This window comes from Gambusia affinis, linkage group LG03 (assembly GCF_019740435.1).
Source record: "Gambusia affinis linkage group LG03, SWU_Gaff_1.0, whole genome shotgun sequence".
NCBI classification, from domain to species: Eukaryota; Metazoa; Chordata; class Actinopteri; order Cyprinodontiformes; family Poeciliidae; genus Gambusia; species Gambusia affinis.
Window position 1 is genome coordinate 1,713,219 of NC_057870.1, and position 24,293 is coordinate 1,737,511.

At 37.7% G+C, this 24,293-nt stretch overlaps 1 protein-coding gene across 12 annotated transcripts in view; it reads right to left on the reverse strand.

Annotated features, from left to right (window-relative positions):
• The window catches only part of cacna1ba (calcium channel, voltage-dependent, N type, alpha 1B subunit, a), an 88,888-nt gene that overhangs the window by 45,743 nt on the left and 18,852 nt on the right, over nt 1-24,293 (reverse strand). For 7 of the 12 annotated variants that reach the window (XM_044111222.1, XM_044111223.1, XM_044111230.1 and 4 more), the window contains exons 4-20: nt 19,399-19,490; nt 17,622-17,774; nt 17,060-17,247; nt 15,914-16,017; nt 9,925-10,040; nt 9,724-9,813; nt 9,337-9,420; nt 8,269-8,484; nt 7,163-7,275; nt 6,932-7,044; nt 6,720-6,851; nt 5,898-5,970; nt 5,704-5,821; nt 5,456-5,523; nt 4,441-4,547; nt 2,449-2,484; nt 1,001-1,762 (exon numbers count right to left, since the gene is read on the reverse strand). In XM_044111222.1, the coding sequence (XP_043967157.1) occupies nt 1,001-1,762; nt 2,449-2,484; nt 4,441-4,547; nt 5,456-5,523; nt 5,704-5,821; nt 5,898-5,970; nt 6,720-6,851; nt 6,932-7,044; nt 7,163-7,275; nt 8,269-8,484; nt 9,337-9,420; nt 9,724-9,813; nt 9,925-10,040; nt 15,914-16,017; nt 17,060-17,247; nt 17,622-17,774; nt 19,399-19,490 (2,565 nt within the window). The remainder of the gene's footprint in view (nt 1-1,000; nt 1,763-2,448; nt 2,485-4,440; nt 4,548-5,455; nt 5,524-5,703; nt 5,822-5,897; nt 5,971-6,719; nt 6,852-6,931; nt 7,045-7,162; nt 7,276-8,268; nt 8,485-9,336; nt 9,421-9,723; nt 9,814-9,924; nt 10,041-15,913; nt 16,018-17,059; nt 17,248-17,621; nt 17,775-19,398; nt 19,491-24,293) is intronic. The other 5 variants (XM_044111231.1, XM_044111232.1, XM_044111226.1 and 2 more) reach the window with 3 other exon arrangements.

Below are 24,293 nucleotides of genomic sequence, written 5' to 3' on the forward strand. Positions count from 1 at the left end.
AGGTGCTTTGAGCTGTCAGAATATTTTTTTTCTCATTACTTACATAAAATCATCTACAGAAAAGTCATTCATTGTTTAATAATTCCTGCATCAAGGTTTACTATACTGAGTAGAGGTTCAATTCCAGAGTAAATGTTAGATTTTCTCCAACTGAATGGTAAGTAGATTAGTGATCCCCCTCCCTCACTTGTTGCTATAAGACAATGCTGTGAACTGTGAAATGACAGCTGATGTCCTACTGTTAGGCTTCCAAAGCCCTGAGTGAGCAAAACAGTAAAGAAAACATTCAACTCATATTAAGCTTGCCTTACAACTAAAACTGAATGCATTATATTGATGCCTGAAAATGACATCACCTTCATAATAGGCAAAACTTCATCATACAGAATGATGACTACTGCCTTGCCCATGGGCAGTAGTTGCAAAGATTTTAATGATATATCTGCTATTTTTGATGGATGGAGTCACAAATTTCATTTTAACTCCACTTCCACATGGATTATGTGATTACATTCACCACTTATTTTAAATCTTTTCACTTGACAAACCATGACAGCAACTTAATGCATTTAGCCTTTAAATTGCTGTGATGGTTTGGTGAAGATGATTTTCTTCTCTTCAAAGGAAGCATCAGACCGAGGAGGGAAAGGTGGTTTATGTAATTCGATGCCATGGAGATTTACAGCGGTTCTGATGCCAAACATGGATCTGATCCTGTACTGTGTACTGACAAGGTGGTTGGTGAGTTTGTGTTTCAGATCAAGCTGTGAGAGCCACATTAACAGTTTTACACTGTCAATGTTGATACTTTTGATGACCTCTCTTAAGGTTTTTAACAAACTGTACATATCCCTTCTTTCTGGGGTTTAGGGATGTTAAATATGTCTGAATTTGAATTTTGTGTTGATCTCCTGCCGTTGACAGTAAACTAAATCAGTGTGTTGAGAGTACATGAAATAGCAGACAGAAGTGAAGTCTGCCTGTTGATGAATAGTTGTACCTGTTAGTATTTGGCTCATCTCTCTCGTTTGTCTCCTCTACTTCAGCCCTGGACTGACTCCTCGACCCGTGTGTTCGATGCCTCCTCCTCTTGCCCTCCCTATCCCCATCCTTGTTAGATGATCGACCATCTTTACGGTGAAGCCTGTGCTCGCCTCGACCCCCACCATTCACTGCCCCATTCCCCCCTCTGGACTGTCGATGTGAATGATGATGCCGATGCTCTCTCTCTCTTGTGGCCCCCACACCTGCGCTCTCATCCATTGAACTGTGATGGTGATGCTTCCTGCTCCTGTCTTTGCTGGAGGACCTCCCGCTCTTCCCCTCTTGTCTACAGCTGTAGTCATGATTTTTGGAGTGGCTGTGATGGACGTGTTGTCTCCCATCTTTCCCACTGTCACCTCCGCTGTCATTGGGCTCTTCTTTCACCTTAGCCCGCCCTCTGTCTCTGTGGCGGTGGTGACGGTGATTAGAATGAGGCGGAGCGGACGGTGGATCAGCGGCAGTCTCTGTTTCCTCCGGCGTGCCCGGCTGGTGACGGTGATGTTGATGGCCTCTCATCAACAGCCCATCGGAATGTCCAACAACCAGGGGCCGGTCAAGGTGGGTCTTCATGTCAGGCCGCATCTGAAGACCAGAGGGGAGGCAGACACACTCCTCGGGATCATATAAGACCTCACAGCTCGCCTGATTGTGCCTCCTCAGCTGGCTGGCTTTCTGCTCCCAGACAGACATCATCTTGACTGACCTCTGCTGCTCATTGCTAAGTAAAGAAGAAACCAAAGACAAAAAAAACAGACATAAAAAACATGAGCACTGAAACATTGATATTATGTGGTAATGCACAAAATAATTTCAAGTATGTTCTTTTTTTTTTTTGTATACAAAGGATATAGGTTTACATGGTTTATAAACTCAAAAGCACAGCATTTTGTAATCCAATGATGACACAAATTGTATTTTAATGCTGAATGATTGATAAAGTGTGCAATGGGGCTTTGAGCACAGTGGAAAACTGGTACCAGAGATCCCAGTCTGCTGTGGAGAGAGCTGCTCGTGGTCATGGCTGAAGTTCAAGCATGGCTCCATTACCATGCTTTGATACACAACCATTTGAAATGTATTTTCAGATTACAACAAGCTGAGGAAGCTGTATGCATGCACCTGTTGTAGTTGGTTCCAGTTTCCCCTGATTTTACAGATATAATTCCATATTAATATGCCAATAAAAGAGCAGATGTCAATCTGTTCACAACACAACGTATAATGGCAACTGAAAAAGGTCAAAATCCAGGAGGTTTCAAATGAAAAACAAGATGAACAGAAAAGCCTGAAATGTGTTATGAATAACAAGTAGTTCTGATTTAATCACATGGTCTATGACAACATGGATATGTATGTTTGGCCAACATCAGTGGCCACCTTTTGTGGAGACAGCTGGGTTTTTACCTCAGGTAGTGATGGACTGGGGTGCAGACATAACTCCTACAGCACAAACACATAAAAAGGAAGCAGTACTGAAATACAGAGGGGGGAGAGGGAGACTTGAAAGGGAAAACACAGATTATACATAAAAGCACAAAAGAAGAAGACAGGGAGAGGATCTATTTCTGAAAACTAAAAATAGGATGAGCAGCATATAGAAAAAAAAAAAATTGAAACAGAAAAGATGCTTTTCTTTCTTGCTCCTACTTTAACATTCATTAATGTTCTTCTACAGATGCTTGAATATATTATAGGCATCAAGGGAATTACCTTGATGGAGGAAGTGGGTTGCGGTCTAAGAGAGAAATTCAAATGATTGAATTTGAATTCAATCATTCAAGTCTGGCTTAAATAGTATGAAATAGTGAACAGCTAGTTCATGGTAATAATAAACCTTTATGTTAGTTATGGAGTACCTCAGGGTTTGAACTAATTCATCTTACATATTTGTTGAATTAAAAAAACATTTCTGTTGTTAAGGTGCTGGCTTTTGTTGTTTTATTTTTTTCTTTTTTACTTTTTGATTGTGACAAGATAGAAGCTGCCATCTACGGAAGTGTATTGCTATCATGCAGGAAAAAAAAAATTGAGCGCTATCACGTTATTACGTGATACGTATCTTGTTAAAATGTGGCAGCTATCATGTTTTAACAAGATACGTAACACGTTATGACGTGATAAATTTTGGCCAACATCATTGTCCACCTTGTGAACAAACAAATTTTGTTTTTTCCTACGGGATAGCAATACGCTTCCATAAGCAAGTATTAATAGGCCACAAGGACAAAAATCCCAAACACATGCTCATTGGTGTTACATGCAGCCCATTGCAGTGAGGATTGTTCACTCCTCTACATTGTAGAAACAAAGCAGCAGCTACACAAGAGGATGGCACAACACATCAAAACCAACTCATCAGGTCAGTTTATGTACATCTCAAAGACTAAAGACTCTCCTTTGAAGACAACAATGTGCACTTTCAACATGGTTTGAGAAAGTAGTGAAAGAAGCCATCTAAGTGAAACGTGAAAACCCAACAACAACAAAGATGTTCAAGGTGTAAAGTTCCATCTTTCTGCCTGGTCTCCTCAGGCAGCTTCACAGAAACTCACACCTTGAGACGTGATTAACACACTGCACAAATTGACACACTTGTTACACTAGTATTGGAGGTACTGATAGTGACCTCCATTACTCTATCAGTATGACTGTGTCTGAATAAAATGTATAAGCCTGAGACTTCCAACCTAAATTTAAGAATTGAAGAAGCTTTTTGAAAGAACATTGAAATGTCTTCTAGATAACAAGAGAAGTCCAGTGGCCTTCAGTTATAATTTTGAAAACAATTAGCTGTCAGTAGAGGTTGTCTGGACATCTGATCAGAGTGCTTCTTTTCAGTGTTTTCTGTATCCAGTACAGGTCCGGTCATCTAAAACCATCATGTTAAGTAGAAACTTCACAAACCAATGACTAGAGATTTTGGATCAAAATCAAATGTTATTTTTATCCAAAGCACATCAACATTCAAAGTTAATATGACAAATACAAAAGTTGAGTTTTGTATTTCAATGAGGTGGCACTGGAATATTTAGTACCAGGTTGGTGTTACTTCACAGTCCGAATAGTTGATAAGCCAGGAGATTGTTGCTTTAACCCAGAAAGGCAGCTATTTATCGCTGGTGTCTCAAACAGGAAAGTTTTTGAGAGATTTCAGGCTTTTTTTTGTTTGTTTTTTTACAAAACAAACACAAAATATTCCTCTGTAAATGCTGTTCAGAGTTTTTGGGTAAATGTTACAGTAAGACATTGAAATCCTGTCAAGCCCTTTTGTATGCTTGTGTTTAGGCTGAAGCAACAGATTAGCAGACTCCCTCAGGTCAACAAGACGTCCTTTCCTCTGAATTTAGAAATATAAGAAACTTAAATCATTGAAAAAATAAAGAAAGGCTCACTTACGTTGTGATTGAAATGTTAGCAGCCAACATAGGGCTGACTTCCTGTACCTCTTTAGCCTTCTGAAGAGCCAGCTTTTTGCTGATGGCCTCCTCCTGCTCCTCTTCATCCTGAATATTAGGTTAAATGTAAGTAAATAGAATAGAAGAGATTACCAATCTACCTGTGAAAATGTTGCCCTACACATGTGACTGACCCACTTTTTCCACTTTCGACATTGATACATATGTCTGAGATTTGGTGTTGGCTGATTCCAATATGGTAAAGAAAATGTTAATTTATTCAAATAAAAACACAAACATAAATGTACTAAATTGAAAATTTGCTTAATACCTCTGCACCAGTACATCACACTTAAATACACTAATAACAAATGTTTCAGAAAGTGTAATTAGGAATTCTAAATAAATTCCAAATATACATCCATCCATCCGTCCATTTTCTGTTCACCCTTGTCGGGTCAGGAGGGTTGCTGGTGTCTATCTCCAGCTACATTCCAGGCGAGAGGCAGGATCACCCTGGACAGGTTGCCAGTCTGTCGCAGTCTAAATATACATCAGTTATCTAAATTATATCCTTTGTTTTAACTTTTTTATATCTCTTAGTATGTTCAACAGCTGCTAAATGTTTTTTATTTTCAAAAGGTACTATTAATCTGACAAGCATAATCAGGACATATATCCTCATTTATTGAATAATACCATATTGCATTATTAATACAGCAAGCTACACCATAACGGCAAAACTTAAATAGAAACATATTTAAATTTAAATATAAACATATGTAAGTTTTGGATGTATTATTGGCACAAAAAAGACCTTCCAATCTCATAAGTGTGGGTCACCCTCCTCTTCCCCACAGTGTTTACACTTTGCTACATTACCAATCTGAGTTTTTTAGCCAGCATGGAAAAGTGCAATGCTCAATTTGCGCATCAAGTTTGTATAGCAAAAGGTACAGAAGTCCATAGATGCAATCCGGGATCATCCCTCAACATCTAATGATGAAACTGAATACCTTTGTAAGCTCCTGGGCATTTGCAAGGTTATCAACAGCGATGGCCAAGAACACGTTGAGCAGTGTGTCTGGTTTATATGGCTCAGGGAAAAGAACACGGAAAGAACAGGAAAAAAAATCAGTAATAACAGTCAGTACAGTCAGTCCTAACAGCTACATGTTTTCTTTACGTCAAAATAAAGAATCTTTCCGTAGAATCCAGAGACTAGGAATTAAATGAGTAGATTTGGGTCATCAAAGCAGGATACAGTTTCCAAAAAGAGTAAGTATGATGAAATAAATGGAGGAGAACATTCCTCCATGCACACCACCCTGAGATTCTATCCCATGGTACATGACAGCATTCCAGTCCTCCCCAGTTAGAATCTGAAAGAGAGACAAAACCTGCTTACAGAGATTTAAAATTTAAATAAACAAATAAAAAAGAGAATTTGGTATTTACCTGAAACACAGTGAGAATAGCAGCTGGGAATGTGTCAAAGTTGGTTGTTGGAGTTTCATCCTCAAAGTTAAACCTGGAGAGAGGACATAAGATTCTGAATTCCCCCCCAGGTCTTCTTCAGAAGAAAGATGATCTCTCTCTGGCTTCAGGTTCATCACTGTTCTAGAAAACTGATGTCAGCTGAGATCTGAAACCCAGTTCTTTACAAAGCAAAGTGTCTTTGACACTTAATAATAATAAACAAGTGAGATGGGAAGATTTTCAGTTTTAATTCATCCATCCATCCATACATCCATTTTCTGTTCACCCTTGTCCCTTAATGGGGTCAGGAGGGTTGCTGGTGCCAATCTCCAGCTACGTTCCGGGCGAGAGGCAGGGTTCACCCTGGACAGGTCAGTTTTAATTCAGTTGCATAATAATTCTGCACACTAATAGTTGCCCAATAATTATTCACACAAGGATATTGACCCTAGAAAGCCAAAATCTCACTTTTACTTTTTCTTAAATTTTCAAGTTTGAGAGGTTAACATTTTGTATTGACCAAGAGATAAAATTAAACCTCAAAACTACAAATTGCTGTATAATTGAGCACTAGGTGTACATGTTGTTATTTTTGCCATTTGATTGTTAAGATAATAATTGGTTCTCTGAGACACATTAAATGTCAAAAGTCAGGAGAAAATAGGATCCTTTTAAATGAAATACTAAAAACATTAGCCCAGTCCCGTGTGAGTCACAATATGGTGTAGTTTATCTAAAAGTCACATTCGACAGGAATTCACCTTTAAAGCAACCAATTACAACAAACCAAAAAAGACTCACTGTCCTCCAAACAACTGCATTCCCAGCAGAGCAAAGACCACGATGAAGAGGAAGAGCAGGAACAACAGACTGATGATGGACTTCATAGAGTTGAGTAGGGATACCACCAGGTTCCTCAAAGAGTTCCAGTACCTACACACAAAAGCACATGAATGCACAGCATTTATAAGATCTAATCAGTCTGAAACAGTCACACAGTCCCAGTGACTGACTTGGTAACTTTGAAGATCCGGAGAAGTCGCAGCGCTCTCAGGACACTGATTCCAAATGAAGCACCAGGTTTGATCGCAGCCCAGACCACCTCAAAAATACTCCCAATAATGACCTACAAACACAAGCAAATAAATGCCACAGGCGTACACATATATTGGGTAAAAATCACTGAGGTGACAAATCATATTCACATGCAGTGACAAAGTTCCCAGCAGTGCAGGATGCCTCACCCCAAAATCAAAACAGTTAAAAGAAGAGTGGAAGTAAGTCTGGGGTCCAAGGCCGTACATTTTTATGGTCATCTCAGCCAGGAATAAGCCCAGAAACACAAACTCGGCCAGGTCTTTCCATGAAAATGAGCAAAAACACACACATTAGTATTATATCTGGTCTTCGTGGGATTTAAATACTTAATCCAAATGCAAGTTTGCCTGGAACTAATGTGATGTACTTATGTTCTCTAAGCAATAGGGTTTGCTTCAGGATAGACATGGTTCTTATATAAATACATATATGGTTCTTTCTCATCCACTTATGTACAAAAACAAAACTTGGTGGTATCCCTGCCTGATCATTAAGACTTTCTTAGACATGATGTGCTACATTATGTTTCAGAATGAGCCTTAACTTTCCACCATATCTGACTGACTTATGGAGATGAACAAAAATATTCTGGAACTTCCAATAAAGACTAAATGAAAGAAATGTAACAATCAAGAATTTACTGACTGGTTTCAGTCTGACCTGCTGAGTCGGATTCTCTTTAAAGAGACAAACTCATTCAAGTTGATCTATGGGACATTTTTTAATACAACAAACTAATCCAAAACACTTTTGACCTTGGAAGAATAATGTGCACTTGATCAGAATAATTGTTTGTTGAGAGACTGACAAAATTATCCTCTTCTTTATGCATCAAAGCCTTTCTTTCTAACATTTTTAGTGAAAGCCGATTCCATTGCATCATGTTGTTAGCCGATGCATCCAAACCTACTAATCACCATTTAGAGCCAATTAAGGAAAATTTTGACTACTTGGCAGCTAATTGGTTTATCACTATTGAGTACAAGTTATTATGGTTACATTCTGTGGTACAGGGCACTAAAAAGGTTTATCACAATATTTAAACCATTATAAAAATATAACAATCTGAAGATCTTCTAACAAGTTTGAACCATAGGAATTTGATTTGTAGTTTGTTTTGAAGAGTTTGATGAGAAACGTATACTCATAAAAACTTCACATAATGTGTGGTTAGTAGAGTCAACAGAATCTAATAATACCAGTCATTCAAAAAGACTTAACTGACTCATTAAACATGTTAACTGTTACTCACATAATGCATACGTAAGCCACTCTGGCTGGTCATAGTGTACTATAGCTACACACAGCGTGTTGAGGCCAACAAGACATAATACAGTCCAGTAAAACGTCTGGGATTTGACCAGGTGGCGGATGGTGAAGCGAATTCTCTTCTCCTTCCTCCTCAGGTAAGACGAGCTCTCGTTCTTGCTCTTCACACTCGCTCGTGCAAATGGCGACCCTGGGGGGCCAGTAGGAATGAAACACACAAAGATGCCAATAAAGTTCACAGGTCTCACACCAACCTGAGTCTTATCAGAACTCTACAAAACTGTGATAGTTACTTTTCTGAATGACTCACTAGTGTGCTTGAAGTTGACACTATCTAGCCTAGTTCTGCAAAGAGGACATTTCTACTAGTACACCTCGATAACACCATCATATCGGACTTCTACTGGGAGACCTAGCAACGCCGTTCATGGGTTCATGACGTCACTGCCTTTTACTGGTCTTTATTTTATCTGAATGTTGCTATGGGCATACTTCCCCAATGTACTCTTTCCTCTTTTGGAAAGAGCCCAGAAAATGAATTAGAATAAACCTAGAATCCAGAGACTCACTATTTAGACCAATTTTATACTTTTTACATTATTCTAGTTTATTAGTAATTTTAGAAATTGTGGAGCACTCATTACTTTAGAGAAACTGTGGAGTACTCACTATTTGGACCAATATTGTATTTTTTAGATTACGTTTTGGTAAATCCTTGTACTAAGGATGTCAGTCCTCAATAAAGCTGTACAAGTTTCAGGTTCCACCCCGGATTATTCACTGCATATCTAATCCTTCTCTCTGTGCTCTTTTTAATGTAAAGCAATGGTTAAACAAACCACTAGTGCCACAGAATCAAAAGAAAGTAACAGGAGCCACAAATATGTCTCAGAAAATAAAATAAATCCTTCAAATATATATTTTTACCATTAATGGCACTCATGTCAAAGGTCAGCAATATACTAGTAGCATTCAATGTGACAATAAAGTTTTATTTCTGTCTTTTATTCTGTGTGGCATTCAGAAGGTATGTTGTATATATTCTGCTCACCAACTGATGAAATGTCAGTGAAATGGTCCTCCCCTTCTTCTGCATTGATGAGGTCATTCTTACTTTTCTTTGTTCTTTTCAGCACTGCAAAAAAATGGAAGCAAGTAATGATTTCCTGCTACTGGTATTTGAATGCGTCTCACTTAAAATGTCTTTTTGCAAGACCTTTTTCTCCTCATAACATTCAATTTAAAAAACGTTTTTTAACAACAGGTAGTTCAGCTTGTTGTATTTGTGCATTTATTTATTAACCATTCCAATATAATTACTTTATGACTAAAGGTGGAGGATCACAAGCTCCTCCATTTTTAAATGAATGCTTTGGTTGGCTTTGATGAATTTTGGTTTGATGTGAGGCAGTCAGCCTGTGCTGACCTCAGCACTCACCAGAGTTGGGGTTATGTTTCCTTTTGTACCACGCTCCATCCAGAGACTTCTCCTCAGCGTTCTTGTCTTCCTCAGCCAACATCACCTCTTCTGTAACACATTTACACTTTATACGGTTTTCAATAAAAGACTTTCCTGCATACTAATTTTATTGTGTGCCTGTGGCTGACTCCGTATGTGCACTTGTGGTGAGTAACCAACCTGCTTTACAGATCCACTCCAAATAACCAGTCAGCTCTCTCTCAATCTGCTGCTGTCGACGAAGCTTCAGGAATTCTTGCCTCTTCTCCACACGCTCCCTTTCCTTTGCAAACTCTCTTTAGAAATCCCAGAAAATAATAATAATAAAAAAACACAACCAAAAATGATTAAATTTGGAAAAAATATAAATAAAACAAACTATGGATCCTGGAGTTATTTACTGTTGACAAGGAGGCAAGAAGTGGAGGCATTTAATGTCCTCCCACTGTCGGCAACTGAACTGGTTGGTTTAGACAACACGCTACACAATTCATGGAGATTTTTTTCTCTTCATTCAGTTAGCACTGGCCTGTGGGATTACTTGTTTCAACCTGACATGACCATGTAGAAGAGCAAAGTAAGCTTCAGCCAACTCTGAGAACAGTTGGGTCTATCTTGTGAAGAGCAAAGCAAATGAGCATTAGCTGACTTGGATTGTTCTTGGATTTTTTTTTTGTGTCAAATTTAAAACTTTGACATCAAACTGGTTTTAATATCAGATAAAAGTACTGCATTTTTCCAGTGATTTAATTTATTAAAGGAAAACAGCCAATCCAATTCAACTTGGGTCAATGGGGGAGCTGTGACAGGATTTGGTTTAAAAATTATTTTTTTGTATGTTTCAATAAAGAGAAGCAAATTATGATGTATACATATTTATACATGTACATATTCATGTATATATATTTTTATAATCAGCAGTGAACAATGGATGTTCAATTATCAATAATTATTATTAATAACTTTCAATGATTTGATTTTAGCTGTATGTTTTAGTACTTCAATCAGTGGTCAAAATAGAACTGACTTATTATTTGGCTTGATTTTGTCAATAAACAAAGGTATGTTAGTATTCTTTTTGAGTTGTTTTGTGATATACAGACAATCCAGTGTAGGAGTTGTACTTAAATTCTCCACAGAAGAACAACTGGTGGTTCCTTTCACACTGCAGCATGTTTAGTTACATGGCCATAGATAGAAAGGTTTCTGTAGCTTTTAGGACTGGATGCTACAGGGAGCTGGATTTGGACTTGAAGTGGACGGAAAACTAAATAATGACCTTGACCTTTAAGGTATGAAAGCATTTGTGCTTTGTGCTTTGTGCTGGATTCATTTCTAAAGAGAATGTTAATGTTATTCTAAGCAGTCTGTACCTTGCTTACTGAAAGGGGAAATTAAATCAGACTTCTCTCTGAATATGTTACTAATGTTGTGAAACTGTGTCTATAAGAACCTTGCTTGTACTCTTTGGTCTTCAAAACACTATTTTGGCTTTTTGAACAAATACAATGACAAAATGCATTTTCTTGTTCTTACTTGTCTCATGTGTTTAATCTTAAATAGGATTTATTGTCATATCAGACCTCAGCTGATTTCTCTATGTGCCAGTGATACAATTAACTGTGGAACAAGTCCTGTACCTTAATACTGTTGGGAAAAAAACTGATGCAAAGCTTTGGTTCTCTTCACCTTTCTTTCTTCTTCATCAGTGTGTCTGAGTAATAAACCTTAATGTTCCAAAATATACCAGTAATAGCTGGACTAGACTTTGTTTTGGTGTCACCTTATAAAGTAGTCTCTTTCGGTCTGAAATCTGCTCAGTTTAAAACCAAGAGGACATCAGAGGTATGAAGTGCAGCACCCTTCAGCAGCCGAGACATCTAACACACTAGTGCACTAACACTAGTGAGGTAACAAAACCAACAAGGGCAACAAACTGAAACTACATGAAGGAAAGCTAGAAGGCATGATGTCATGATGAATAAACCACATAGTTCCAGCTTTATGTGTCTGTTCATAAATATACCTGAATCATACTTTTGTAGAGATATGCTACTTGTTCATCTACTCATTATTTTACTGTTCCAATTGTGTTATTTTTTCTTTCTCAATTCCTACAGTGGAGGAAGGATTTTCCAGTTTTGCTCACTGACATCCAGCCATTAGTGACTGAGCCTGGTTCTGCTGGAGGTTTATTTCTGTAAGTAATTTTATGAGTATTTCCTTCCCACTGTGTCCACATGCTGATTGAGGAACAAGTTTTGGTTTTCTTCAATACGTAGCTGTTTGGGGGTTTTATAGCTAACTGAAATTATTTGCACTATGTTTCAATATGGTTGGAATACGACAACATCACTACAATGAATGAATTTCACTGCAAAGAACTGAACCGATTTGAATTAAATTTTGACCCATATGGATTCTACATAACAAACAGTCTTTGTCTTGAAACAATATAAATAAAGTGACCTGAACTGAACTTACAATAGAAGTTGTGTATTTTCATGTTCAATGAGGAGGGATTGAACTGAAATATGCAGGAGATGACAGAGAAAGGAGGAAATGGAAACAAGTTCAAGATGGAGAAGACAGACTGAGAGACGGATCACGTAGAAGGAAAGAGAGAGAGGAAGCCAGTCCTCTCCAGTCCATCCCCACTCTCTGATTGGTGCGTCTAGGGGAAACCTCTATCCTGCATTGCAGTGGATTTCTGCCTCACTTTGTGCGTGTGTGTGTTTGTGTGTGTGTGTGGGCCATTCTCAATCTAATTTTGTGGGCACTATCTTCATGTGTGGCTGCAGGAGTGTGTGTGTTTCTAGGAAGATAGTTTTCAGTACCACACTCTTCCACTTCCTGACAGATATTCCTCAGAGTGAGCACATCGCACTGCCTTACAAATAGGACACTTCAACGCTTCCACTTACACACAGCTCACAATGTTTTCTTTCTCTGGAGCCATACTGACTGAAATGTCTGTTGTGATGACACATGAGTGCATGTAAGGATAGAAACAAGATACGAAGGTTACCATGGTAGAGAATCAGACCAGGACACAGAAGGTCTGGTCTGATGAGTCATGCTTTCTCTTACATCACATGAACAGCCTGGTCTGCTCACCTGCTTCCCCAGAGAAAGAAAACAAGTAACAACATTTGTCATGGTTTGCTGAACCTTAGACTGTTTTGCAAATATGACTGCTACTTTCATATGTACTCCCTAAATACGTAAAAATATTCATATCACTTGCAATGCTTTCTTGTGCTACATTCACACAGCCAGACACTGTAACACTCCTGTTCAATTCTTATTAAAACGCCACAAATATTGAGTTTTACAGAACTCAAGCAGAGAGTTCCTATTCCTATAAGCAGGAAGCAAACACATCCACTGCAGCCCATGAACTCAATATTTTTCACTGTGGTTTATTTTCACAGTGATAGAACTAGACTGATAAAATGTATATCATATCAAAAAGTCAACTTTCAAGAATAAATCATATTGTTACAATCATTTCATAAGGAGTGGTAAAAATGTTTCAGTTCAACTTTATCAGGCAGGTCATGAATTTGAGACCCGAATTCTACTGTCTTAAGGACCAGAACTGTAGAAAATGATACGAAACAACAAAAAGAAAAAAATAAGGAATTGATTGAGCCGTATGATAAATTATTCACCAAGTATGCCTGGAATGTTGTTTCAGTCCAAACCATCAGTTTCATAAACTGAACATAGTTTTAATCTGAAAAGATGTGGATTTGAGTGGAATTACATTCCCAAGTACACACTTACGGATTTAACTGACTGTAAACACATCAGTCCTTGGCCTGCACACACCATTGGGATTATAGCTTGGTGAATGTCCCTGAGGGCCCGGGGGTCTGAGGCCTCTGAAACCAGCATGTCTATGCCCCCACGCCCCTCGACCTATAAAGATCAGATCATGGCCTTTCAACAGAGACAATGCCCCTGCAGGGCCCAGTCGGACAGCATCAGTGACCTTCACTTCACCAGTTCAGTGTAAATCCTTCTGACAACTTCCACTGAGAGAACGGGAGATCTGAGCAACAACAGAGAAGAGGAGGCAGGTGAAGGCTAACTGCCCTCTAAGGCTTCCATACAGTCTTTCTATCTGCTGATGAAGTACAATAAACAATGCATGTCTGTATATCAAGCATAATTTGCTTAATATAACTTGGAAATGCTGAGAAACAGTAAATCTGGTTGTTTGAAGCTGGAACCAGTTCAAAATTTTGAGTTTTAAGCTTTTTTACTGTTAGTGACCAAAAACGCTTTATCTCAGCGAGAGAAGCCAAAAATGGACAGTTTGTGAAATTTCAGCACCACAATCAAATTTCAGCATAATTTCCTTAATATAACTTGGAAATGCTGAGAAAGAGTAAATCTGGTTGTTTGAAGCTGAGTAAGAATAATTCAACCAGTTAAATGTATAAACATTTCAAAACTTTAATTTGAATTTTCAGACAACTACACTTTTGTTTTTCACACATCCATGGATGAAGGAAGATGGACAAATCAGATCTTCTAGTCTCCCTCATAGTCTCACTCTGTGTGAACAAAGGAGTGCATATACAGCTGAGCAGCACAATATTAAAATTTTATCTCTGTTGAATTAACATAAATTTGCTCTTCTATTAAAATATTAACATGGACATGTTCAAATGTAACCTAGTGAACAGCTTTTCTATGTTTTTAAAGTAAGTCTCAATGAAATACATAAAAAATAAGTAAATAAAAGAATGCTTAGACAGCAAAAATGCAATGCTTTTCAAACACTTGATCTAATTTATTAATGTGTTCCAAAGGAGGTTGTAAATTTAAAGTTTGAGTAATGGAGTAAACTTTAGCTGTTTTAAATTGTTTCCTGCATAACCCAGACAAAAACAATCAATGCAGATGATGTTGGACAACAGATTTTTTTTGCAACTACATTTTTGGATCTTACAATACACTTAATCAGTATGAATTTTATTTGATTTTAATGAGCGTTTAATGCCATGTTGATTAAATTGATGGCTTTAACTTCAAGTGTTAAGGACCTTTTCTTTGGCAAAATTAAATTCAAACTGAAAATAATTAAGTGATAAATTCTTCAAGTATTATAAACAGTTCTCTGAGAACTAAAAGAAAAAAATTGCTGCAATACATAAAAGATGCTTCCTGCTAAAGAACACAGACCTGCTAAAGATCATACAGATTATGTTCATTAAACATTATCTTCATATTGTTTAACGTTAATAAAACATTGCGTTTTATGGACATGATAAAAAATTACTTTTATGTTACTTTTTATGAACAGTGAAGTAATGTTACACAGCACAGAATAAAAACATAGATGTCTCATGTCCATGACTTGGTTCTAACAGCTCTAACAATGTTATCTACGTTTGATGATTTGATAAAGGAGCAGAATGACACTGAACGGTCAGCCACAGCTCTCATAAACTAATCATTAAATTAACATTTCAATAAAGTCTTAATATTTTACTGGTTCTACCGCATATGTGGAATTCACCTAAATTAGTAAGTGCAAGAAAAGTGTACACCCTGGAGGAGACAGTTCTAAATGTTGGATGTCAAAAAGCTTCAGCACAGCAACATTTCTAAGTGCAAATGTTTCAGCTGCCATCACACATTTTCCTTCCTGTGTATGCTGTGATTTAGACAGGTTACATGGGGCCTGTCATGAGGTAACAAAGAAGATTTTGTGGAACACCAATTCCTTTTTGGAGGAAAATATTCTGTCATGTTTATGTTGCTATACACACAACTTATAACAACATTCTTCCAGTCCAAAATCCTGAGATGAGCTGATGAGCTCAAGTTCTAATGAATAGTGTGAAGATTGACTTGCTACATGGAATTTATTATAAAAGGGGATTCAAATTAAATGTATTTTGATTGGTGTAAAGGTCAAAGAGTTTGACAAATGAAAAATGAGCAGTGCAGTGTAAGGTCTGCTCTTCTCATCTGCAGATGTTGTTCTTGCAGACAGTGATGAGAAATGGCAGAGAACATGTAACTAATGTGTTTTCAACTACCTCAGAAAAAGACAAGCATGTCTGGTTGAGAGCTTTTTAAAAACCTGTTTGTATTCTACAGAAGAAACTTTGGAGCCGTCTGCTCGGCTCTGTTGACAGTCTGTACTCACCCTGACAGCACACCCAGCACCAGGTTGAGCATGAAGAACGACCCAATGATGATGAGAGGGATGAAGTAGAGCCAGTTCCACATGTTCCCAGAGGCATCATTGGCCTGAACACGAACACACACACACACACACACGCACACACACACACACACACAGACACTGAGGTTTAATGACTCATCCCTATCATTACACTTAGAACCATTTTCTATCTGTATTTACATGTACATATATTAACACAGTTCAGCAGGAAGACAGGTTCAATGTTTTGGTGAGAAATCTGTAAAAGTACCCGCCAATAAAAGCAATAAACTTTCTGAAGTTGCTGGTTTGTCAATGCACAAAACCCTTAGTCATGCCCTGTAGTCTGAAGGGTATAAAATACATATGCTTGACTGAATCATAACTGACATAAAATATCAAAGCCTTAGTTTTATTTGCTGTCAAACAGAGGGAAAATGAGTATGTGTGCTCTTATATAAAGTATGTAACTGTCAAATATATAAAGGCTTTCCTGTAGAAACCTACTAGGAAAATGGATACTGCAGCACCTGAGCATCATTTATAAGCGAGATAAGCAGGAAACAATTAAAGTAGTGTAGAACATGCAACACTTGAGCTTTTTTTGAGAGAGATTTCAGGACATGCATGCTATTGCTCTAAATACTGTATTAGACTGGGATTCATTATCCGCACATCTGTATCATCAAGATAAATATTTGATAGGATGTGCTGTGGCGGTGCAAGGGTTAAGCACAACCCACATATGGAGGCCTTAGTCCTTGTCGCAGGTTCGATTCCGGCCTGGCGACCTTCGCCTCATGTCTTCCCCTTCTCTCATTACCCACTTTCCTTTTAATTAACTAACAAATAAGGGCCACTAGAGTCAATAAAACCTTAAAAAAGGATACATCTTTGATAATTACTTCAGTTTCACTGTAAATATTTACATCTCATGAATTTAGAAATGTAGTATCCTTGCATGTCATCCAATTTGGTTTGCCAAAGACACCATGCAGATAAGAGTGTTAAAGATGGCATAGCCTGAGCGCTAAATAAAAAGACATGAAGTGACCAGATCCAATGACATCAAACCACACATCTGGATCTATTTATCTCCACACAGATGTTTTCTGTAGTAAAACTCACATTGTACAGGATGTCCACCCATCCTTCCATGGTGATACACTGGAAAACAGTGAGAATGGCGAACAGGATGTTGTCAAAGTTTGTGATCCCAAAGTTAGGTCCAAGCCAGTACTCTTCACAGATATTCCCTTTGCCACAGGTCCTTGCTGGAGGTTCAGGTCCACAAGGGAAATCTGCCACCTGCTCTTCTACAACCACAAACACACACACATTTAAACACAGTTAAACACACCAGAGAAAAAAAATCTTGATTTTTACGTTGAGTCTGAAGTAAAGAAATTATTTGCAAATATCATGCAGCTTTGTGGCAGATCAACTTATGATGACAGATCTTTTGGGATATTATCTGTCTGCAGGTCCCACAATCCATCAAATGTGACTCACTGATATGCATTAGAAGTGAAGAGGTGCCTTTAAACAAACAAGTATTATAGCTGGAAAAGCTACAGATCAAAATATGTCAAGTAGAAAATTAACTTTAAAAAATTCTCCTTTAAAAATGCTAAGTTTGCTAAGTTTTCATTAATTTAGAGGAAATCCTATTTGTCTTGATCTTGCTTACTTGTTCCATTCTTGAAGCATGTTCGATGAAATTTGCCAATGTAGAAGTCCAGACCGATGATAGCAAACATGAGAATGGCGAAGAAAAGCAGCATTCCAATCTGGAGCAGAGGTACCATAGCTTTCATAATGGACTTCAACACCACTTGAAGGCCTAAGAACAAATATGAGAAACACCTTAAAGCTAAGCACATTCAAAGCTTAAAAAACACATTTAGGATATTTCATGCTCTAATGTCAGAGAGATAAAAGCTAAAAGCTTTTATTCTCTTAAATTGGTCGGACTCAATACATTTTTTCGAGGTGAATGCATAATAAGAAACAGGCTGATACAAACTAGAAATATTATGATTTAGGTGTAGATATTTTTACTATCTGATGAAGTTAGCCATTTATATCCATAAAGTGTTTAAAAATTAAGTCAGAAGAAAAGCAGGAGGTGTAAGAGGTAACTACATGAATGAAGCATGAATAAAACATGACTGTTCTGTGCAAGGATCTCTCCTGCTCATACTACAGGCTGAAGCTTTCACTTACCATTCCAGGTGATGGACACTTGATTATTAGAAATTGGCAACTAAACAAGAATTTTCAGTTTAGTAGTTAGGATCATAAGTTTGTTCATGGTCACAGCTGTAATATGTGATCTTTTTTGACAGAAGTAAGTGATTTTTTTTATACAGCTGCAATAATTATTTTCAAGGCAATGGAGGACACATTTTGTGAAATGAGTTGCCCTTTTGTAGGATAAAGGGAAGTGCTTTTGTGCTTCCATCCAACCAGATTGAACCTTTTGTCATCTGGCATCTTACCAGTCTAAACTGTGTAAACTGATTTGTGTTTTTATTATTTAATTTTTAAACCTGTCACTTACACCAAGGGGTGATGGTTTGAAACTCTGCTAATTGCAGTGGACATTTCTGTGATTTCTAAGTGGGAAAACTTAGAAATCATCTTCCTCAAGAAAATACTGACATTTTTCTCGCTGACATTCATTATATATATTCATCCATCTGTCCGTCCATCCATTCATCCATCCATACATTTTCTATACACCCTTGTCCCTAGTGGGTCAAGAGGGGTGTTGGTCCCTATCTCCAGCCAATAATATAGGGCGAGAGACAGGACACACCCTGGACAGGTCACCAGTCCATTGCAGGGCAACATAGAGGCAGACAAGACAAACAACCATTCACACACACACTCACACTTAAGGAGAATATATATATAAATTATACATTTATATATTATAAATCAAAGGTGGGCACTCCTGGTCCTGGAGGGCTGGTCTCCTGCAACTTTTAGATGTATCTCTACTTCAACACACCTGAGTCAAATAATGAGGTCATTAGCAGAACTCTGGAGAACCTGACTGCACATGGGAGGTGATTCAGCTGTTGGATTCAGGTTGTTGGACCAGAGAGACAGCTAAGAGCTGCAGGACATCAGCCCTCCGGGACCAGGTGTGCTCGCCCCTGTTATAATATATATATATATTATAACAGGGTTATAATATATATATATATATATATATATATATATATATATATATATATATATATATATATATATATATATATATATATATATATATATATATATATATATATATATATATATATATATATATATATATATATATATATATATATATATATACATATGTGCATTACTGTAACATTTCCTAAACAAGGTTACACCAATATCTCTGCATGCAATGGCAAGCTGCAATCTTTATTAGTTGTTGTCATCATCAGCCTCAGTATTTGAAAACTTACTTGGAATGCCAGAGACGAGTTTGAGGGGCCGCAGGACTCTGACTGCTCTCAGTGTTCTCAGATCAAAATCAGCCCCTACAGTAGCCAGGATCCTACATACACAACAAACAGTCAGATTCACAACCAGATGTTTCATATTCCCCTGACTCCATTATGGTCCCAAAATAAATGACTGACATATTAATATTACAAAGACTGCGTTATACTTGTGCAGTTGCTGCTCACACTTACACCACTGCATCATAAATAAAAATGTAAGAGAATAAATAATCACCACAACTACATAATCATTCTTTTTGACATAAAAACCCCCCCAAAAAAATAGGCATTTAAATTACAGGAGACTTTGAACAAAAAACAGACACCAGAACTCATCAAGAACCATTTCACATAACTCCATAGCTTGCTGCCACCAACTACAGGAACAATGAATGACCTGAAGTTAAAGTTTCCACCTAACGTTGAAAAGGTGAGGATAATCCCAATAGATAGATCTGATATTGCAAAGCAGAGTTTTAAAAAAAATTTTATGCAGTGTCATTAGATGTAACATCTGATCTGATCACTCTGACCTGATGTCTGGACACTGTTATGCCAAACTTTGTTTTATTTCAATCAATCAAGCAAACAATTTTAGCTTTAAATCATCCTTCATGTTGGAGGCAGCTCACTGGAAACACATAATAAAGGTGATTTCTGAACTGGGTTTGAACCGTCCAGGGTCACTGTCTGCAGGTGCAAATACCAGAGTTGTGAAGTAAACTGAAACTGGTCAGTTGCTCCCTTTTCCTCCTATCTTTGTAAGAGGGCTGGTGGATATTAAAAGCGATGTACTTTCATCTGTTCTTCACTTCCCTGGACTAGCCAGGGGAGTCATTGCTATATTCTTTGCTTAATTTCTTTAAAAAGTAATAACTTCACTGTTTCACCTTAGCTAAGACTTATTTATTTCTTTAACAACACCCATTGCCACAGATTCTCAGAAACCATAACTGTACATTTTCTGATGTTTTGCTCCAAACAAGATCTGTAAAAGAATGCAGCAGGACTGAAGGTAAAAGCTGTAGAACCAGATGAAATTGGAGACCTTGGAAATCCAGTGTGTAAAGGGTTGTGTGTATGAACCATTTCTTGGCCTTCATTAATGTATTCAGATTTTGACTCTTTATTTAGAGGTGTGCCTTTGTTCAGCCCTCAGGAGCCTTTTCTTTTCCTACTCATCTTTTGTTTGTTTTGTACAGAACAACACATACATCAGAACTCATCACTCTGTTCACACATCCACTGGTGAGCAACTGTGCCAGCAATCATAAGTTATGATTTTTGCTATTTACTTTTATGTGTTTTCAATGAATAATGTTATCTGGTGTGACAAGCTGTGGCAGTGAGTGATGTCATATTATTGTAAACTAATTAAGAAAGTGTGATCATGATCACCTCTCATTTACTCCCCTGAGTATAAATGAAGAAAAAGTGATGTGCTTAGAACATTGAATCGTGGGATAAGCAGAGCCACCCTCCCACCTCTCAGATTGGTTATTATTTCAGCTAATACACACAGATGATGGCATCACACAGGTTCTGCACACCAAGGGGTTTAACCATTCCACGGTTCTGTTCTTTGACTGCTCTTCAGCTTGTAGCACTAAAGGCTAGGACTAAAGCACTAAAGCCAGTAAAGGAAAAATTGTTTTGGACCATCAAAGCCTACATGTTCTATTTGTTTCACTCAATAGGTGGCAGTAAAACCCTTTCTACTTGCTCCTTGAACTTATAATTAATGTTTTCTCATCAGACCGAGGTTTCATAATAATATTACCCCGTAGGTCCGTTTGCTGCACAGAGCCGTTTCTTCAACACAGTGTAACACAGACTGCTGGGAGTTTGTAGCACAGTGTGATTGTGTTGGTGCAGCAGCAGGCAGACTGCGGGAGCGTCAGGGCAGAGAATGATGCGTGTTATGGACCAAAGCAAAGCAGACGGGCAGCAAAAGGAGCAAGAGAAGGAACAAAACAGAGAGATACTTAGGGAGGGGAATCCAAGACAGAAACCATTTAGAGTGTTGCCATGGAAACAGAGGAGGCTAATCTATTTAGAAACTAACAGCCACAGGAGAAACACTGGAGAAGAGGGTGAACACAACACTTTCTCACAAATGTCCTTTCAACAGAGGTGGGTAGTAACTTAAGAAAACAGGACTGGTAGGAGTAGTTTTACTGCGCCATGGTGTTTACTTCTTCTACAGTCTTAATATTTGGATGTAGTTCTTCTCTTACGTGGGTCCAATTTCAGGCTGCTTAGTGAAGCTCCGGTGACTGTTTTGTACTTATGAGTAAATATACATTGAAGTAATTGGAAGCTCATCATAAATAAAACACCATCAACATGAACAGAAATCTTAATCATGTTTAAACTTAGCTATTATAATGGTTTCAGATATGACTTAATGTTGTGTGCCCTGGATAAAGGAAGCCAAACTAAGGTTCTCTGTATCATGTGTCTAACCACGGAGCTGCTAGATCTCAATGTGTGTTTCTCAGACCACTGAGCAAGTGGATACTGTTAGAAACACTGGACAGGATAAAACAATTCTTTCTATGACACACTTAGGTCCAAAGATCTGGGATCTATAAAGATGAAGGTTATGGGTGGATCCGATGAGAACTGACTATTCACTAGTTTGTTTTCAACAACCATTCTAGTTCCAAGATTCCTGCCTTCAAAGCTACAGAAAGTCTTAGCTTATTGCCGGAGTAAATATCACTACAGAAGGCAGAGGAATAACTAAGTGTCACATGCAGCAGAAGCAGTCAAAGCGATGAAAGCCATGATAAAGCTAACAGACCTTAGATATAGCAGCACAGTCAGAGGTGTTATTACACCAAAAGATTTCCAAGAAAAAGCTGTGAGAGCAAAACCGAGCTTTAAAAGCATATGTTGGTGGTTTAGGTACAAAAGGGTGAGCTGCATAAAATTATTTAACACTTTCAGTTTGTCAAAAAAGGTGGAGATTTAAGCATCACGGCTAGCAGGAGGGCACAGCAGACTGTACTGCAGATGTCAGTATGTTACTAGAACTGTGAAGACTGGCTCACTGACAGAAAACCATGGAAATGACCAATACTCAAAGTAGGCTGAAGGGTGTGGTTCATAAAAACTACATTATTACAGTATATTACTGTTGTGTTTTGAGTGAGCAATACTTAGTTTGTAAATGAATGTTTGTAAAGCAGCAGTTGTTGGTTAACCTAATGAATTTCCACTTTGTAAGACTTTGTAACATTTTGTTGGATGGAGTCTCTCATCACCTGTCAGAGATGACAGTGATCTCACAGAGAAAACTGAAATAAGTATTAAAATGTTCCTGTTTAAAGATGACCAGATGACTGTGGGGATGATCTGAGGTCCTTCTCACTGCAGAACATTCTAGGGTTAGGCAGGCTGCCCAGGGCTCTGAGTGTTTGAGGAGATGCTGCTTAAAAACAAATAAACAATTAATTTTAAAATAAGAATGATTTTGATAATAATAACTGTAATAATGTATAGTTGTGACCAGCAAATTTTGATCATGTTCTGTGTTGAAAAATAATAAAAATAATAAAAAAAACTAACAACCTTAATCAACATTAATCATGCCCTTTGTGTTTCTGATATTTCTAAAGTTATGGGAATGGAGCCTTTTCTCTTCACTGCCACTGAAATTTAGCCCCAAACAGAATATGTCCCCCTCTTTCAGACTCCATATTTTTTGCTTTTTTAATCACATTGAAATGCTTTAGATCATCAAACACATTTTATTATTAGACAAAGATAACTTCAGTGTTCACAAAAAAACAGTTTTTACATGGTGATTTTATTAATTGTCCACTATTATGCTTCCTTGAACAGCAGAAATCCAAGATTAAAAGATGAAATTTAGGATCATCGTGTATGATCCTAAATATCCTAAATGCCTCACCTGGCATCTGTGTTGCCAGGTGAGGGGCTGGGTTTGCATGGGGTTGCTAGGTAAAAAATTGTGATGCAACAAGTTAGAGGCTTTGAAACAGGCTGTTTTATAAACACAATCATAACATTTACTTCTTTCCAAAAAATGGATGTGCGTGTTTTTTTTTTTTTTTTTTGTTTGTTTTTTGGGGGGGAGTGGGCTGGAGGGGAGTTGCTCTTGAAATTTCTCTAATTGTGGCCCTTTAAATCCTTTGACTCCTCAATTTTATCCCTCATTACTGCCTCACATTTATAAGCAAAATTCCTCTGAAAGAGTGACTGTCTAAAAAATTAAAAGGCAAAAAAAATCCAAAAGCAGCACTCCAGAACTCCACAATAAACCATTATTTACAAATAAAGAAAACATGGAGCCTTACCCAGACGTCCCAGCAACAATACTCCACAAGTACACTGACAACTCCAGAAACCAGGAAGTGACAATAGAACCCAGAACGACATACCCAGTTCAGCTAACATACAGTAAGATACGAGCACATTTAACATATTACATTAATCTGAAAACCGTCTTGTCAACATTTATAAACTGGGTGTGGTGTTCAGTATAAGTGCATATGAAATGCTGGTTCATTCAGCCCATCTATAAATAGACACAGCTCTCTCAGCTTTACAGTCACAAACTGCATCTTTCTAGATGCCAGCGTTTAATTCCCCCAATAAAGTTTAAGCAAGGAAGCATGCAAGGATTCACTATTATTAATGAAAAGCAACACAACTGCCTCAAACCCTGATGGGTCAAATTCCCCCACCCCTATCCACCACCACCTACACAGCTCACAGGTCATTTAGCTCCTGTAAGATGAAGAATCTAGAACTGAGGTCATTAATCAGCAGACTCACATACAAGGAACATAAATTCAGAACACAAAACTCTTTTGTTTGCCTTCGTC